Raw genomic sequence first — 19,703 nt, 5'->3', positions numbered from 1 at the left:
TGCTCAGGTTGGGCACTGGAGCAACACCTCTGCTTATGGCTTTTCGATATACGTTGGAGTTTACACCCTTTCCTGACTGGGCTGTCTTCAAACTGTGATCTTCAGATCTTGGTCTCCCAAGTAGCTAAGATTACAAATATGAGCTACTAGTGGCTGGCCCTGTAAAATTTTTAATAAATATATTTAATGAATAAGTAAGCAAGGACTTGATCCATTCTTCTGGCCCCAAATTACATAGTCTTTGTGTATTATCATTCAGAATAAAGAAAAGAAGCAGATAATTGAACTGATGGAGAACAGTTTGTACATAAAATCAAAATCAAAATCAAATGAAAACAGAAATTTTGGAAGGTAGTTAACTACTGACTTTTAATCTAGTCAAAATATATGGATGAATAAGATGTTTTTATTAGGTAGTTGTTTTAGGTGATATATATAGGTAGACTAAACTACTAGGAATAAACCAGTTTGGTCCACATGGAATGCATTTCTTTTTTTTTTTGTTGGTTTTTTTTTTGGGTCCGGTCGTGGGGCCTGAACTCTGGGCCTGGGCGCTGTCCCTCAGCTCTTCAGCTCAAGGCTAGCGCTCTACCACTTGAGCCACAGCGCACTTCCGGCTTTTTTCTTTCTGCTTATGTGGTGCTGAGGAATCGAATCCAGGGCCTCAGGCATGCAAGGCAAGCGCTCTACCACTGAGCCACCTTCCCAGCCCCACATGGAATGCATTTCTGCAGCTCATTTTTTTTCTTCTTTTGCTTGTAGTGGAGTTTGAACTCAAGACCTTAACCCTTCCTAGACAAGTACTCTAGCACTTGAGCAATGTACCCAGCCCTTTTTGCTTTAGTTGGTTTTCAAATAGGGTCTCATAGTTGTGTCTGAACTATCCCAGACCCAGGTCTTCCTATATTTAAACATTAAGTGTAACTGGGGTGACAAATCAGCACCACCACACCTAGTCTTATTGGATAATGGGTTCGCATGAGCTGTTTGTCTATGATGTTCTGGAACCAAGTCCTCCCAATCTTAGTCTCTTGAGTAGTAGGGATTACAAGTGTGAGCCATCACACTTGGTTTAATATTTATTGTGGTTTAATATTTATTTCATTGCCATTGCTTTTTCTCATTGTTTTTGTGCTTCATTTTATATATACTTATGTTTATGGTATATATAATATATAACATTGTATGTATTACATATTATTTGTTATATATTATAATATATAATTCTATATCATATAATACATATAACATGTGTTATTAAAATCACAAAATTATTACTTATAAATTAAAGCAATTATACTGTAAATTATAAATATAATTATGATACTGTTGATTATAAATGCTATAATTAATATTTATATGATTATAATTATTTGCTGTATACACAGAGAGAGAGAGCAGGAGAGTTTCAACATAAAATGTTTGCCTTCATGCTGAAATTCATAAATATGTATTTGTTTGCTCAAGGAGCACTTTTCATAAACTTTAGACCTTCCAAAAATCTAAAGCTGTCTATAATAAATCAAATAATCACCCCTCTCCCATAGTAAATTCATGAACTAATCTCTAGAGAGAGCCTGTGAAAGGATTGAGTTGTTCCATAGCCTGGAGCAACTCTGTGGCAGATAGAACTCAGATGGTTGCCTATAGAGTTCCACTTGCCAGTCAACTGACTGTAGAATAGGAGGATTACTCCAGCCTGTCGGGAGGGGCAGTATAATCACAAAGGTACTTGTATGAGGAAGACAGGCATTAAAGTCAGAGCGATGTCATGTAATATGACATTGGCCATCATGGCTTTGCAGATTGAAGACTGGAAGCCAAGGAATGTGGGCAGTCCCTGGAGGTATTTCATCTTCTACTGGAATTCTGACTTCAGGAACTGTTAAGATAACAATTTTTGTTTTTGTGCCCCACTATTACAGCAGTGACAAGATATGAATACACTGCCCTTATCAGGATAGTATTCAGTAAGCATCATGTTACAAAAGTAATCTCCTTACAATTCTCTTTCTTTTGTAAGACGATCTCATGCCAGAACAATATAGAAGATTTTCTAATGATTTTGAAAAACAAAACAAAACACTACTGTTCAAATTGAAGATTTCCAAGGCTAGGAAACAGATCTACTATACATGCTTTTAGAAATGGGCTCATTTGTAATTAGAACTCAGTTAAGCACTATGTAAGAATACACAAAAAACAACCATTATCCCTATCTCATTTAGATACTTACTGTATTCAAAGATGCATATAGCAAAAATACACACTTTCATATAATATGACAACTATAGTATATGTGTAAATGTGTGTATATATGCAGAAACACACATATAGGTATTATACATATACAAATTATACATATAAATATATATATATTTCATTCATTAAGACAGTGATGAAACTGACTCTTCAACCTATACCTGAACACTACAGATATACCACAAAATTAAAATCAGGTCATCTGATATGATTTCATATCCAGCTCTGTTTTGTCCACTGAAGGCAGTCAGTGAAGACCTGTGTTAAATAGCAGAGCGGTTACCTAATAAATAAATAGCTGGGTTACCTAAACTTATATCCCTGTCCTCTTTTCCTTACTTCTGCCCTCAAGTCCAAGCTAGCTTGCCAGGCTTCTCATGAACCAAACACATCCTCTCCTCATCTTTCTGTGCGAACTCCTTCCTTTCCTGTAGATTATTAGTGTCTCAAAACAAATCCTCTTTCCCAACTCACTGAACAGCCAGCCCTACCTCTGTGTTCTTATCCGGAGAGAAGTGCTTAAAATATTTCTTTTTGCTCTGCTTTCACAGTATCTATTAGATAGAATATCTTGTAAACAGGAATTTCTTGCAGCATTTGCTAATCAGAAATTCTGGAATTTCAGCAGCCATTCCCAAACTTTTCTTTTGGTTCTCACAAGGCCTCCTGGTTTGACTTTATGTTAGAGAAAGTCTTGTTGAAATGTTAAAATGATGCTCTACCTCATTATAAAGGTCTGTCTAACCACCTCCATTCATCCACTGTGTCTTATACATAATCTTCTATTACATTTTGTTGAACTGTATTTTATGAAACCTATGTTTCCTATCTCAATATCAGTACTAGTTTTTTTCCTTTGTGTGTGTGTGTGCACGTGTGCGTGCGTGTGCACGCGCTCTCATGTATGTATGTGTGTGTGTGCGTGCATGTGTTTTGGGCCTGGAGATGAGAGTCTCAAGGACTTTCCTACCCAGGCTGACTTCAAACTATCCCCAGATCTCAGCCTCCTGAATAGCTAGGATTAGAGGTGTGAACCACTACTGCCTAGCTGGCTTTTGTGTTTTTTGCTTACTCCAATGAAGGGCAAAAGGAAGGAATAAATTCATGTAATTGTACAAATCCAGCAAATGCCTTAGTTCTTTTCTATGCTATAGAAATAAGATGGTAGGACTATAGAAAAAATGTTACTTTAGCTGGGGGTAGTGACTCATTCCTGCAATCCTAGTTACTTACTAGGCTGAGATCTGAGGTTCAAAGCAAGCCCAAGAAGGAAAGTCTGTGAGACTCTTATCTCCAATTAACTACCAAAATGCCAGAAGTAGAGGTATGGTGCAAGTGGTAGACTTCCAGCCATGAATGAAAAAAGAAAAAAAGAGCCAAGCAAGAGCCTGAGGCCTTGTGTTCAAGGTCTAGAACTAGCACACAAAAAATGCTGTTTTTTAACAGGCAGAAGGTGTGTTTTAGGAAAATAATGTAAAATTAGGGTTAAGATTGATGTGTAAAGCAGAAAAGCAACACCCTTAAATAAAAGAGAAGGGAGAAGAAGGATATAGTCAAGAATTCAATGTATACCCTACTGAATTAAGAAAAGTGACAGAAGGGATCAGGAAGGGAGGGATGGGAAGGAATTTAGAAAGGGGTGACATTGTTCAAGATGCATTGTATTGGTAAAGTGCTTTGTTAAATGGCAACTCCTTTGTACAACTACTTAAAGATAATAAAAATAAAATAAACATGACATTATAAATAGATTTTTAAAAATTCTTAATCTTTATAATCAGACTCCATATATTTTTGTATTTATACAAAAGTTAAAAATGAAGTGATACCTTTAGCATAATGATTTCAATTACCAATTTCACAAATATAGAAATATGGCCGAGATCTGGTTATAAGCAAGTTTAGCTCCAAGTGTGGAGAAATGGGAAATATTTAATATTATGTATGTATGAAAATGAAGTTAAGAGAAGATTTTGATTAAAGTTGCTATTGTGCAAAACAAATTCTAGAACCACAGAGTTTAGACTTTGGAACTGTAAGAGTTCCCTTATAGACTAAAGCTATCATGTTGTTGTTGGGAAAACTGAAGCTGAAAAGGTGGAGATACTTACTGTCAAAGCCATACACAGCCAATCTTGGCAGGAGGACATGGAACCCGGGCCTGTTGACCTGAGCTCTAGGAACAGCCTCAGTGCAGGACCAATTGTAATATAGCCATAAATACATAGACAGAGAACATGCCAAGTTTCTTGATTGTACTTTAATCTTTAAACACCCTACAAAGTCTCCCTAAGCCAGCACAAGGGCTGGCATAGCCTCTTAGCATGTGCCCTGCTCAGCAGTAGCTCTGGTTTCTCCTCTGAGCAGAGAGATATCTGTATTGTTGGATGCATCACGTGATTAGGAGAACACTGCAGCTCAAAGTGCTGGTCTATCATCTTCCCTGAGCCTTGCTAAAGATTTAAACATGAAAGAAATCAAGGACATGAAAAGCCTCAAGAGAAGCTGTTTCTCCAGAAGCTCCAGGGAATAGAATCTTTATTCTTCGGCCTGCAGAGAGGCTGAGTTCTGCATAATTGTTGAATTTGTTCAGACAAGTGAGATTTTAGTGCCAGATGAAAAGTTTGATATCTCTGTAGTTCAATTAACTGTTCACATTACTCTAGAGCCACAGGCAGCGCTGCAAAAAAGTCCTTGCTGAGTCTCTCACCCCTCAGGTGTGTATGTATCCAATTAAAATTCTGGATTGTGTTCATGGGGAGAAGGTAGCACTGGTTAGAGGTTATCTAAAGATGAAAAGTTAATGTGGAATGTAGATAAAAAGATCCTCTGTACTGAAAGATTTGGGAGAGTTTATAGAAAAACACGAATATATGTAAAGTAATAGGCTAAAGGCTCATGATTTTCAAGACACATTTCAAGACTTGACAGTTCCCCCTTACAGGACCTCAAGTCCATCTTTCTTTGTCCTTAGAGGACTTCAGCTGAAGAATCTAATAAACATAGAAAATATGTGGGTGTGCGTGTGCATGTGCACACACATACATGCCAGTATTGGGGCTTGAACTCAGGGCCTAAGCAATATCCCTTAGCTTTTTTCTCAAGGCTGGCACTGCCTACTGCTTGAGCACCATGACAGCACCATGTCTGGCTTTTTGGTGATTAACTGGAGATAAGATCTCATGAATTCTCAGATCTCAGTTTCCTGAGTAGCTAGGATTATAGTTGTGAACCACCAATACCTGGTTAGAATATGTTTTTAAACCTGCCTCAACTGTACATTTCCAAATTCTAGAAAACATACTGTTCAATTTTGAGTGTTTTGGAAGTTTAAAGATTTGAAATTCAAGTAGTTATTTGTTCCTGGTTTCCACAGATAGGACACAATAAGGTTCCAATATAAAATCAGATAGACATGTATGAGAGACGAGTAGAACAGCTGATTTGGGACAAATATAACATCATCTTTGGGTCCTACAGGTTCATATATTCTATCTGGATCACTTTCCAGATTATGTGAAAGAAGTACATGAAGATGAAATCTAATCCCCTTAAAACCTTTTTTAGTTGTATCATATAACATGAGAATCAGTACCAGAAGAATGTAAGTATGACAGGAATACATATACTAAGCATAGAACAGTGATATCAAAAGTATGTCATAGCAGTAAAAAAGTTATTAGGCTCATTGTGACTCTTTCTGTTTTTATTTTTACAAGAGGAGGCAGGGACAATGGCTATAAAGATGGATGGGTACAGAAGTGAAGATACAAGAAAACTATAAACAGAGCCCTAGAATTTGTCTGTCTGTCTATCTATCTATCTACCTACCTACCTACCTACCTACCTACCTACCTATCTATCATGTAAGTCATGATGTAGTGTCTTGGCTTAGAAGTCTCTAACCTGAGAAATTAATTGCTGCACAATTTATCAATGTGAAAATGTAATTGCTTATTATAAAGGTGTTTGAGGTCATTGTTTTCTACATTAAAAAGAATAGTAACACATCTAAATTCTTATATATAAAAAAAGGTAACAAAGGGAGAATCATTTTAAAATTAAAAATTCTTTTCAAGCCCAACTTTACCTTACAACACTAATTTTTTGTGATATTTTTGCTTTTGTATCTTAAAGTGTAAGTATATATATTTTCTTCTTTTGAGATAAAGTTTTAGTTCTTATTAAAACTGAATTTATGAGCTGGAAGCAGGTGGCTGACACCTATAATCCTACTCAGGAGGCAGAGATCTGAGGATCACAGTACAAAGCCAGCTTGGGCAAGAAAGTCCATGAGACTCTTATCTCCAATTAACCACCAGAAAACTGGAAGTGGTACAGTGGCTCAAGTGGTAGAGCACTAGCCTTGAGCTGAAGAGCTGAGGAACAGTGCCCAGGTCCAGAGTTCAAGACCCATGACTGACCGGAAAAAAAAACAACAACAAAAAAACTGAACTTATGATAAAACAATGATTAAGCTATTATGGTAGTTTAAGTTATTTTTAAAGGAAAGTAAGACACATTTCTGATTAGTTTGTAACTACTGAATTTTCCAAGGTTTATAAATTATATAAAATTAATTAAAGGTTGAGTCGATAAGAACTCTGCAAGTTCTTTTACTTCCATACTGGCATTTGGTCAAGTATTATAAAGCCAGGGATTGGCTTTTTTTTCTTCTCATGGCTAGTATTCTACCATTTGAGCCATGCCCAGTGACTGAAATAATAGGATGCTGTGGCTCAAAGTGGTAGAGTGTCAAACTTGAGAAAAAAAAATAAGGAATAGCTCCCAGGACCTGAGTCTATGCCCCACTACTGGCACATAAAAAGAGCTGCATTTATTTCTCACAATTGCTTCATTGATGGGAAGAAAGAAAATTACTTGGAATTAACAGATAATATAATTTTTTGCATCATATTTAACTTCCAACCTTGTTTTCTTTCTATATAATCCATCTGTAATTTTCCCTAATCTGATCAGCCTCTTATTTTAAAACTTTCCATAATTTTGCATAAAAGGGCTTTGCCAACTGAACAGTTCTACAGAAAAGCGGATGCTGCCTGTTGACATGTGGGTTAGAAAATGAGCTTGCAGACTAATCTGGGGCAAGGCAAGGGCTTTCTGACTGTTGTGTAACACAAAGGGAACTGGGTGCGGAGTTTTAAAGGGCATGGAGGCTCTTCTCAAATGCTTAGCTGAAGGGTTTGCAATCAGTAACAATGCTAAGAATACAAAAGGAGAGCAAAAGAATCATCAACTGGCATTGCCTTCAGTAAAATTGCTAAACCATTTGCAAAATAAAAAGGTGTGTAGTGAATTGTGCTATCTGGGCCAGTGAATGTAGGACATCCTGAATCTGAAAAGCGCAGGCAGAAGTCCACAGACTGAATGTGTGTGCCTCCAGTGCCATTAGCAGAAGGGAGCCCACTGAGCTCAGCTCTTACACAATCACTTTGATTCAGGCCCTACAGCCAAGGGATTGATTGTCCAAACCACAGGCACCTAGGAAACTGGAATCCGCAGTTTCATGGAAACTGTCACTGACAGTAACTAGATGGAACCAGAGTGACATCAGTGAAGCACAGAAAGACAGATGCCACAGTTTCTGAGTCATATTAGAAATGAAAAGAACTGATTTCATAGATAGAACAAGAGTGTGGAACAATGGTCACAAGATGTTAGGAAGGTGAGAAGGGAAAGGACACAGAAGTTGTTGGATAAAGCCAGGTATCTGTTTCATTATTTTTTTTCCTTTTTTCTCTCTTCTTTGCTTAGATATCATTTTATTTTCACCTGCATATTGCCATTTACCAGTTAATTCTATTATTTTTCTTTTAAATATTAACACTTACAAACAAGAGTACAGAGTGACCATCTTAAGATTTTGAAGTAAAGAAAGAAGAGTCTGATGAAGAAAATGTATTTTTGCAGCTACTCAGGAGGCTGAGACCTGATGTTCGTGGGTTGAAGCCAGCCTGGGCAGAGATGCTTATCTTCAATTGATCAGCAAAATGCCAGACATGGAGCTATGACTCAAGTGGCAAAGAAAAACCTTGAGTGAAAAAGTGAAGTGAAAGCTTTTGTTCCTAAGTTCAGACCCCAATACTGGTACACAGAAAAAAAAAGCAATGACAAAACTCAATGCAAAAGATACATCACAATGTTAAGTAAAATACCCTGGTATGACCCATTTTAATTTCTATCTGAATATGACTTTCAGACTGAACAAGGATCAACTTCACCCCTCCAAAAGATGTTCATTGAGTTTCTTCATCATCTAAAACACTTGTTTTGTAAGACCAAATATTTCCTGATACATGGACAGCACCCTTGAATAACTCTGAATTTTACTGTTTATGACAAGACCTCTAAAGAAATTTATGGGCAAAATATTTAAACAGCATCAAAATGAGTATTAAAAATTGTCTTATAGATGTTTAAAACATTTCTTTTGGCCCCGGTGGGGAAATACAATTGAAAATGGCTTGAATAAAGAGATGTATTTTTAAAAAGAAATTTTAAGACATATTTCATTAAATTGAGGAAAGCAGTCTTTCTCATACAATAGCAAAAAGTGGAGCCATACATGTGTGGGAGAGAAATAATAATTTGTCCATATTAAATAAAGTAGGTATCTTTTATCTATTTGTTGTTCTTCAAATTTTGCTGATAACAAATGTATACGATATCTGTGACTCATACAGTAGGATAAATTTTATGCAAGTAATTTAATGTCTTAGTGACTTTACTATAAATGTAGGAGAAATGATTTGGTGGAAGTAGATGAGAGTAATTCAGGGTCAAGTGGGAGAGAGGTTGCATAGAAAGAAATAGATATGTAAGGAAAGAGAACACAGAACACTCTTGTAAAAGTCTGCTTTTAAACAAACACTTGTGCACCTAACACAGGAATTGTTCTTTAGTAGGGATATAATTGTCATTAAGATAACATAAGCCCTGATCTCTCTATTAGTAAAAACAGGATCAAAAAAACTGTTTGTACTACTTTACATAAGCAAGGAAGTTAGGGATCCATTTTTAGGGCAAAACTGAAGATTTGAAGAAGTCATTTCTCCTTCACTGTGGAAAGTCACTGTGTGTAATAGATGGTATTCATGGGGGACACAGAAGTAAGTATGATAGGTACATAGGAAAAAGGCCATGTGAATCGCAGTAGATCTGAAGAATTTGTGTTCGAGTCATTCACATACAATAAACAGAAAGAAGTACTGGATAGAATAATGTCTCCCTGACTGCCATCTAGGAGCCTGTTCTTCATTGCCCTTTTATTTAATCCCCCAGAATAAATATAATCACCTGTTATACTATATGTCATGATCCCATGTACTTTGTAACAAGTATTTGACAAAAAAAAATCTTCTGTGCTGGTACTTGAACTCAGGTCCTGTCCCTTAGTCATTTTTATCAAGGCTGGCATTCTACTACTTGAGCCACAGCTCCATTCTGGCTTTTTCAGTGGTTAACTGGAGATAAGGCTCTCAAAAGCTGAACACCAGTGGTTTACACCTGTAATCCCAGCTACTCAGGAGGCTGAGAGCTGAGGATCATGGTTTGAAGCCAACCTAGACAGGAAAGTTTGTGAGACTATTACGTCTAATAAACTACCCAGCAAAAGCTAGAATTGGTACTGTGGCTCAAGTGATAAAGTGCTAGCCTTGAATAAAAGAAGCTCAGGGACAGCACCTAGGCACAGAGTTCTAGCTCCAGGATTGGAAAAAAAAAAGTCTCACAGATTTTCCTGCCTGGGCTGGATTCAAACTGGGCACATTTTCATTTAATCACCACAACAGTGTTCTGAAGTAGGTATCATGTATTATTCCACTTTATACATTAGGGAAACTGAGGCTCAAGTTTTTCTTTTTTTTCAAGAGTCTAGGTCCCTTTTCCTCTTATGTTTTACCCTTACTAAGCAACTTCCTTGGTTTCAATTGCTTTTTTTTTGGGGGGGGGTCCGGTTGTGGGGCCTGAACTCTGGGCCTGGGCACTGTCCCTCAGCTCTTCAGCTCAAGGCTAACACTCTACCACTTGAGCCACAGTGCCACTTTTGTTTTTTTTTTTTTCCTGCTTATGTGGTGCTGAGGAATCAAACCCAGGGCCTCAAGCATGCAAGGCCAGAGCTCTACCACTGAGCTACCTTCCCAGCCCTCAATTGCTTTTAATATTCTGATAGTATTCAAAAAGTCAAAAAAGAAAAAGGAAACAGAAACAAAGAGAACATTTCCCAATGTTCCTCCCAGCAGTCTCCACACAGCACAGTTTAGAAATGAAGGTCTTTTCTAGAACTCCATTATGTGGTAAATAGCAACACAGTGCACTCTTCTGGACACGTTCTCCTCCTTACTGCCCACCAAGTTCAGATACAAAGACTTCCATATGCTCTTTTGGAGCAATTATTTATTTTACTATATTTAAGCAGCTGCACAAGGGAATTTCAGTTGAACATGTCAGTTTGTGAGCACAACGCATCTCAATCAGTGACCTCATCATTCTCCCCCATTTCTCCCAACCCCATCCAACCCCTCAAGTTACCTACTTCCATTTCCACCTATTCTGAGGCTCAAATCTTCCTGCAACCTACTCAGCTCATTGCAAATCCACTCTGGCACAAGATGGAGATGGAGTCTTATGTATTCTTCAAAGCATTATAGGAAAATTACATGTAAACTTGTGGTTGCTAAGAGTTGTATAATGTGCTGGTATATAGCCCGTGGCAAAGCACTTGCCTAGAAGCAAGTGCAACGTCCTGGGTTTGATCCCTAGTACCCTCCCCCCCAAAAAAAAAGATAAAATGGTGAGACAAAGGACAAAGAGTGAGCCAATGCAACAGTGATACTCACCAGACCCTATGTTAGAAATGAACTTTATGCTGGGTGCCGGTGGCTCATGTCTGTAATCCTAGCTATTCAGGAGACTGAGATCTGAGGATCATGGTTCAAAGCCAGCCCGGGGAGGAAAGTCCATGAGACTCTTATCTCCAATAAAATAGAAAACCAGAAGTGGCACTGTGGCTCAAGTGGTAGAGTGCTCACCTTGAGCTTAAGAGCTGAAAGACAGTGCTCAGGCCCTGAGTTCAAGCCCCACAACTGACAGACCAAAAAAAATAGAAGAAGAAATGAACTTTACAACTTGGGGGGAAATGGGGGCAGGAAAGTGGGAGAAAGAGGAGAGAGAGGGCAACAATGTTGGGAAGAAATGTACTCACTACCTATGTATGTAACTGTAACCCCTCTGTACATCACCTTGATAATAAAAAACATGCTATCCTTCAAATGCATATAATGCAGTGGGATTATAATAAAGTAGCTAAGGACATAAACTCTCTTAAGATCTTTCTATTACAATATAAGCTTTCTAGAAGTGTATGGCTTCAAACAAGTCCTAGGACCAATAAGATGGAAAAAACAATAGCATCTTATGGTTATCCTTTGAGGAGTGAAGAAGTTAAAACATACAAAGGGATTAAAATCCTGTCTGACCTGCAGTCATTGTTCAATAAACTAACACAGACTCATCAGATGAATATCCAATAATATACTAGCATACACTGTGAATTTGTAATTAGTAGTAGTATCATACATGTTTCATATAGTTTCTTTTTGTTTTTCTGTACTCAAAAGGAAGTGTGGGTAAATAGTGTCATAATATACAATGTACCCTTGTGAAAATGGAACCATGTAATGAAGAAATGGATGGGGCTGAGAGAGATGAAGGTGACATAGATTGAGGTGCATTATGTTTATACACTGACATGATGAATTGAAACTTCCTTGTATATGTAAAGTAATAAAAAGATAAGGATGTAATAAAGTTGGGTATCTGCTTAAATATAATCAGACACAATGCTCAGAAATATGAGGTAACCTGAAGTAAATCTCATGTTTTTAAAAAAATCTCTGTATAACTCAATACATAATTCTCAGGACACAGTCAGGTGCTGATGGCCCAGCTGCTCTGCAGAATGAGATCTGTAGCTGTTAGCATTGTGCTTAGAAGGCACTTAAGTTTAATTTTCTCCTCCAAATTCTGAGATTCAGATTAATTAAAAATTCTAGTCAAGTCAGAATTATTTTTCCTATCAAGCCAACCTAAAAAGAACACCTACAGCTTAGGCAAACTAAGAATTTATTGTTTGAGGCAAGGGAAAGAACAAAAATAGAGCAACTGAAGTGTGTTTGAAAATACTCCTCCTTATTAGGGCATCTGCTCAGAAGATGAGTTACTATAGCTGAATTGAATCTATTCACAGTAGTGAATTCCTAGGACCGACAGCGGCAGTAAATAAAAGAACCCGTGCTTACATTCACTTGATGGTTTTGCAGACTGCAAGATGGTTTCTGGCACCATTATTTTGTGCTCAGGAAACAAAGAACATGAAACATTATGTTCCGTAGAATGTTTTTCTTGTGCAGTTAAATGAATCAAATAAATGAGGCACAGATAAGGAATTTAGATTTAGGCAAGATTGTGATCCACAGTAGCTTTCATTAAATAAAAAATAAAATTGGTGGGGAGGGAAGAACATATCCTTGGAAAGAAATGTTGGGATCTATTGAGAATTATCAACAGACTCAAGAAAATTTACCTGAAATCTTCAAGGAGACTAAATGTGCCTTTCTACCTCGTGGTAGAACTTACTATGAACTTACTTCTGCAACTTTAACAAAGCAGGATCATATTTAAAAGACAGAAAATAACTTTCCAGAGTGCATGGTTGTCAGAAGATGGCCTGGGATCACTGTAAGACATTTATTTTCTTGAGTTAACAAAAAATGTGCTTTCCTGGCAAGTGTCCTTCATGGAGTATTTTCTTATTCCCCTTACCTGTGTGACTCTGGGGAAAAGCATTAACACAATGGAATTTAATATTCTGGACATTTTCCTGGCATTTTCTGTAGGAACAAGGGAAAATTTTTAATCAATGCCTTGAGGTCATGGCAAATTATTGCCTCGTTTAACACTATCCTTTAAAAGTGTTATAGTTACAATTTTATCAATATACTAGTGTGTGTGTGTGTGTGTGTGTGTGTGTGTGTGTGTGTGCTGATACTGAGGCTTTTCTTTCAAGGCTGGTACTCTACCACTTAGGCCATCATCCCACTTTCAGAGTTTTAGTGATTAATTGGAGATAAGGGTCTCAGTTACTTTCTTCACAGGCAAGCTTTGAACCATGACCTTCAGATCTCAACCTCCTGAGTAGCTAGGATTACAAACATAAGCTACCTGCACCCTGCCTGTATTATTCTTGACAGTGGAATAAGGATAAGTTTGTTAATTTCCACTTCCAATATCATCTTGAGAAGTTAGAGCTATGTGAACAACCTTTTTTGAGATCTGACATCTGTAAGTATCCCTAAGCTTCCGTGGGGAACTTTTGTTTTTGATGATACAATTTTGTAGAATATTACACCCTACATAGTTTTTAACTTGATTACTGGACTTTCTGAAATTCTTCATTGCTTATTTTCATAAAGATAAGTGATGAAAGGAAAAAATAGCCTTTTAGAATCATATTAAGAGTAAAAATGCAGATTTTTCTCATGGCCATTGGCAAGGTAATAATAGTAGATAAAGTCAATAAGTAGGGTAGTATTTCTATTACCAAGACTCACAGTGAATAGTAAATAACTGCCAAAGACTGATGAACTTCTAAAGTACATTCAAAAATCTAGACCTCAGGTTGTGATGTGCCTAAGTGATAGAATACAGGCCCAGTTATGCACAAGGCCAGGGCCTTGGCAACATACTAAAATACAAAATTGAAAACAACAACAATAGCAAAGACTCAATGTAATCATATTTTATCCCAGACTCTCATGGATTGTATCCCTGGGATCTCAAAGAAGCTCAGGGTATCTGGGCACTGGTGGCTCACACCAATAATCCTAGCTATTTAAGAGTCTGATATTTGAGGATCACAGTTCAAAACCAGCCTATCAAGAAAGTCTATGCATATCTTGTCTCTAATTAACCACCAAAAGACCAGAAGTAGAGTGGTATAGGGCTCAAGTGCTAGAGAAAAAAAAGCTCAGGGTGATCTTAAAAACTGTAGCAGAGAAATGGAGCTGCTCAGAGGTGGGGAGGGGCCTTAATTCCTAGTAAACAATTGTATTGTGTCTGTCTATACTATAGTTTAAACTCAGAGCCTTTATACCTTGGTTTTTTTACCACTTGAGCTTAAGCTCTTAATCACTTTATCTAAAACAAATCAATCAGATCCCTCAAACATCTGCTGAACATCTAAGTGGTTAACCACACAGATAAGCACCCACACGGTAAGTACCATGTCAGGTACAGGATTAAGAACCAGGCATAAAAGGAGGAATGAGACATAGGCTCTGACCCCAACGACACAACACTACAACAGAGAAGGTTCCGTACAAATACCCTCACACAGAAAATATAATCATCAAAGTCTCAGGAATACAGTGAAAGCACAGAAGAGTCTGATTAGCTCTCACACAGTGCTGGGGAGTGAGGCCTATGCACAAAAGAAAAACAAATCAAGAAGATTATGAAAGAAAGGTTTTCAGAGGCAGAGGATGAAAAGTAATCGTTGATGAGAAAAATAAAGTCACAAGGCTGGGCACTGGTGGTACACGCCTGTAATCCTAGACACTCAGGAGGCTGAGGTCTAGGTTAAGGTTCAAAACCAGCCCTGGCAGGAAAGTCCATGAGATCCTTTTCTCCAATTAGCCAACAGAAAACTGGAAGTGGCTCTGTGGTTCAAAGTGGTAGTGTTAGCCTTGATCAAAAGACCTCAAGGACATCTCCCAGACCCTGAGTTCAAGCCCCATGAGGGACCAAAAATAAAAAAAAAATTACAAGCAGGAGATAAAAGGAGAAAGTCAGGCTGTACATGGAATCCAATAGGAAAGATAACTGAGGATTGCTAACATGTGCCACTTGTCTTAGAAAAATGAAGAGAAATGAGACCTAAGGAAAAATTATCAACTGAAAGGTACATTATTTACATAATAATTCAACTAAAATGTTCCTCCTTGTCTTTACTTAGAGGAATTATAAAAAATTACACCTGGGAAGATCTTAGGACATTCAGCTCAATCTGTGATTATTTATATAAGCACACTGCATCTTAAGAGAAGTTCAATTTTAGTTGTTCAGTCAATATGGGACAGAAATGTGTTGCTATCTTGTCTTCCTAATCCAGTATCTTATTTTGCAGCCACACATTGCACTCTAATCTTTGAGTAGACTCTATGGAATTGTTGAGAAAGTAGATATCATTTGAACATCAATACTGCAATGAAATTTAAATTAATAAAGAAAAAGGGCTGAGTATTTCCACAGCAGCTGTTTAAAGTCAATCTCTATAAATAGGCCCCTATATAGTTCATATGCAAATGTAAGATAATTTTCACCTGCTCACTGAGTGAATGAGAGAGAAGGAACTTACTAGTGGAGAAAGGAGAGAGGGAGGGAGGAGAAAGAAGAGTGAGAAAAAGAGAGAGACAGGGAGACAGAGGCACAGAGAGAGACAGAGAGGGCAGGACATGCAGAGAGGGAGAGACAGGCAGCGGGGAGAGAAAGACAGAGGTGTAGAGAAACACACAGAGAGACAATGAGAGAGCAGTGGAGACAGAGACAATAGAGAGAGAAATAGAGAGGCTGAGAGAAAGAAAGAGAATGATTTACCACAAAAGACAGAATGACAGGGCGGGGGAGATAAATATATCTAAATTTGTAGCATTTCATACAGGAGACGATTTCCCTTAAATGACATTAAAGAATTATTTTGAAATCTGGTCATCAAAGCCTTTCTCCATACCCTGCATTCTAGAGCAAAATGAAATAAACAGTAACTAGGAAGCATTCCCAAGAACAAAGCAAAATAAAGCAAAGCAAATAAAAAATGCTTCCTACTCCTACTCAAAAAAATCCCAACCCTAAGGAAGACAAATGATTACCCTTCACAATAAAGAGAAGTGTTCATTTTACTGGGATGGAGGAAAGGCAGATCTATCACAAGCATGCCAGTTAATCCACGTTTCATTCTACGTGAGTTTTAAAAGAAATCTGTTTGGATTTATTGCTGTACACACTAGATCAACTTCTACATTGCCCCAACTTCCAATTTCAAATTTATTTTTCAATATAGTCAGTAGAATGTATAATTTAAATGGGTATTTTCCAGAATGCTGAGTGTGCTATAAAAAGGATTTTATGAGACCTTCCTCATAGAAGTAAATTTTGTGTCAAGGCTCTTGCTATAAAGGAATAGAAAATGTAACCAATGTGTGCAACATGAGAAAAAAAGTGCTACCAATATCATTGATTCAATTGAATTTCCCTTGTTTTTATAGAGTATTGTATATAGCAAAGAATATACAATATGTATTGTCAAATATTATGCAATTCTTGTGCCATCCTTAGCTTGAACTCAGGGCCTGGGCATTGCCCCTTAGCTTTTTTGCTCAAGGCTAGCACTCTACCACTTGAGCCAAAGCCCCACTTTCGGTTTTTTGGTGATTAATTGGAGATGAGTCTCATGAACTTTCCTGCCTGGGTTGGCTTTAAACCACCACCCTATACCTCAGCCTTCTGAGTAGCTTGGATTACAGGCATGAGCTACTATTGCCCAGTAGTATCAAGCAATTATAAGAAAGGTTTTATTCTATTTTAAAACACACTCTTTTGCTTAAATATAAATTTATATGTACACACATTTAATCAAACACCTCAGGATACAAAGCCTTTAAGATCTGTAAGCAGAAAGAAATGTTTTAAAGACAAATACATATTAAAACATCAGCTTTGGCATTAATTCACTGACCCATTTTGTTAGAGTAAAAATTGCTTCTGGGTTTCTACTTTCATTGAAACTGTAACAAAAGCCATTCAATTATATTTGTACAGAACTTTGAAGGCTATACTTCAAGTTGCACAACTGACATACTTTTCTCTAAAAAAAATATAGACAAAACATAATGACAGGCAACTGAATTATATATGGAACATTTTGAAAAAAGAAAATCCTGTTGCTTTTCTTGTATATAAATCAATTTGGATGTCTAATACTTCTTTGCATTTCCTTGTAAACATAGTTTTGTTTTTTTTTTACCCAAAGGGAAATATCTGAACTCTTTAATGTATTAGCAAATGATAACTTCTTCAGTGAGCTGCATAGAAAAAAACACACCACCATATATTAAACAAACTTTCAAAAGGCAGAAAAAAAACCTTTTCTTTGCAAAGAAGAATGCAATACATGCTACATTCTCACCAGCAGGCATAGTGGAAGGTGGGTTCATTTCACTCACCTGTTTGGCTAAGTTGGGATGTGCTTCGACTTCTTCGAGAAACAATGGCCACCACTTTGGCACTCAGGCTGGATCTCCGTTTCTTCCCACCTGCTCCAACCGTACCCACAGCTGTGTCTGACTGGCTGCCATCATTGTGCTCCAGTGTGTACATCTCTCCACTCACACTGGTGCTCTTCGTGATGGCTCTTCCTGATGTCCCCATCCGTCTGCCTTGCATTTTGGGGGTAAATGAACTATATTTATAAAGTAAAAACATATATGCATCCATAAATTACAGGTCAGCAGAACTGAAACCTTAAACCTAATTTATTTTTCAAATAACCAGGCAGGGTTTTTTTTTTGGCAGGGGGGGGGGAATCAGTTCAGTAGTAATCCTCAGGCTACAAATGCTCAAAAATTTTATCATCACTCCCAAAATATTCATGGGGCAGAGTTTCAAACAATGACATTTCAATACTGACTAATGCATAGACTTTTTTAAAGACAGCAAACAGAAATACAGAAATTCCATGGGCTAGTGTTACTTACCCATGACCTTCTGGATTTTATATTTCTTTACAATATTTGCCCAAACTGACTAATGTGAGATTCCACACCAGATCAGTCCTTTCCTTTCTACTTGTCATTTTGAACTACAGAATAGACATAAGTTAATGTAGAATCTTCTAACAGTGGACATGACATTTAATTTGCAAGTCAGACTAAATCTTGGTAATATTAAAAATAGGGAAGCAGAAAGCACTGTTAGGATATAAAACTTGTGTTCACATATATAATGTTTCTGTTAAAAGGGAGTTCAGAGAGACAGGGGTGAGGGTGAGCAATGCCTAAACCTACAGAAAAGGCAAAGCTCTTTCTGGGTTCTTCTATGTAATGTAGATTGAAAATTGAGATTTTCATTTGATGGAAATACTTGGGAATTTTTATTTGTTTAAGAGTCACACCAAAATTCCAATAACGATATACTCATTCTTTCAATTCATTTTAATCAGCTTTTATCATCTCAAAGTTTTAAGACATTCACAAATCTGATAAATTTGCTTTGAATTGTATGGAAACTTTTTCTAAAATATCAATGAGTAATAAATATGAGGAACCTAAAATTAATTCCTATGAGATATATAATTTTAACCCCAGCGACTTTCTTTTCTGATAAATTCCGCAATCATTTCTTCTGTGGCCTCACTAATTTACTTAACTACACTACACTTACTGTCCTATCTTCCTTAAATCTATTCTTTCTCTCTGCTTGTTGTATAAATTCATTTGCAGAATGTTCCTAGTAGGTCAACAGGAATGCCAAGTCTTGGTTGATAGTCAAAATGTTCATCCTCAACCAAATACTTGTTACAGGGAAATTGGTTGCTTTTCACTTCTCATCAATTCTTTTAGCAGACTCCTCATGATAGCTGTTGAAAACATCTTTTGATTGTTTTACTCTTCTCTATATTGCTAAACATGAACTGATTATCATATACTTATTTTCTATCTATTACTACCCTAAAAGAAGAATCCATGACAATCTCACCTTACTCTGAAAGTCTACTATGACCTTTGGAACAATGTTGCTTATGACGGTTATGAAGATACTTGAAAGCACAGGGAGATATCTTTATCATATTCCCATTGTGAAAATTTGGGATGAGCCTAGAAGAGTGAGACCAAGTCCTCCTGTTTACTTAACTATGGTAATGAAATGCTGATAAGAAAACCTTCTGTGAAAAAACAGCTTTTTGACTCTGTGTTTAGGAGAAGATCATAAAGGTTCAATAGCTGTGTGCATATGATCATACAAAAGGATAGTTATCGAAATGAACTCCAAGAAATGGAAATGTTTTTTGTTTTTTTCCCCCCTTATCACTGTTTTTGATTTCTGTACTTTTTGTCTTGTATGTAAGTTTTATCTGTTTTGGGGAGAGTAAGGGTAAGCACAGAAATGGTGGGAAAAGGGTGAACTAATGCAGCAGTGATGCTCATTAGACACTATGTTGAAATAAACTATACAACTCATGGAGGAGGGGGTCGGGAGGGAAAACACTAGGAGAAAATGAGGGAAGAGGTGATACTGTTCAAAAAGAAATGCACTCATTACCTGCCTTACATACTGTACCCTTCTGTACATCACCTTTACAATAAAAA

At 37.1% G+C, this 19,703-nt stretch overlaps 1 protein-coding gene across 7 annotated transcripts in view; it reads right to left on the bottom strand.

Annotated features, from left to right (window-relative positions):
- The window catches only part of Rims1 (regulating synaptic membrane exocytosis 1), a 197,755-nt gene that overhangs the window by 39,446 nt on the left and 138,606 nt on the right, over positions 1 to 19,703 (bottom strand). For 3 of the 7 annotated variants that reach the window (XM_013033615.1, XM_013033616.1, XM_013033618.1), the window contains one exon: positions 17,562 to 17,797. The exons of the other annotated variants lie outside the window; for them this stretch is intronic. In XM_013033615.1, coding sequence (XP_012889069.1) covers positions 17,562 to 17,797 — 236 coding nt within the window. The remainder of the gene's footprint in view (positions 1 to 17,561; positions 17,798 to 19,703) is intronic. 7 annotated transcript variants of the gene reach the window in all.

This window comes from Dipodomys ordii, unplaced genomic scaffold, assembly GCF_000151885.1.
Source record: "Dipodomys ordii isolate 6190 unplaced genomic scaffold, Dord_2.0 Scaffold172, whole genome shotgun sequence".
NCBI lineage: Eukaryota > Metazoa > Chordata > Mammalia > Rodentia > Heteromyidae > Dipodomys > Dipodomys ordii.
This window is presented reverse-complemented; position numbering and strand designations above follow the sequence as displayed.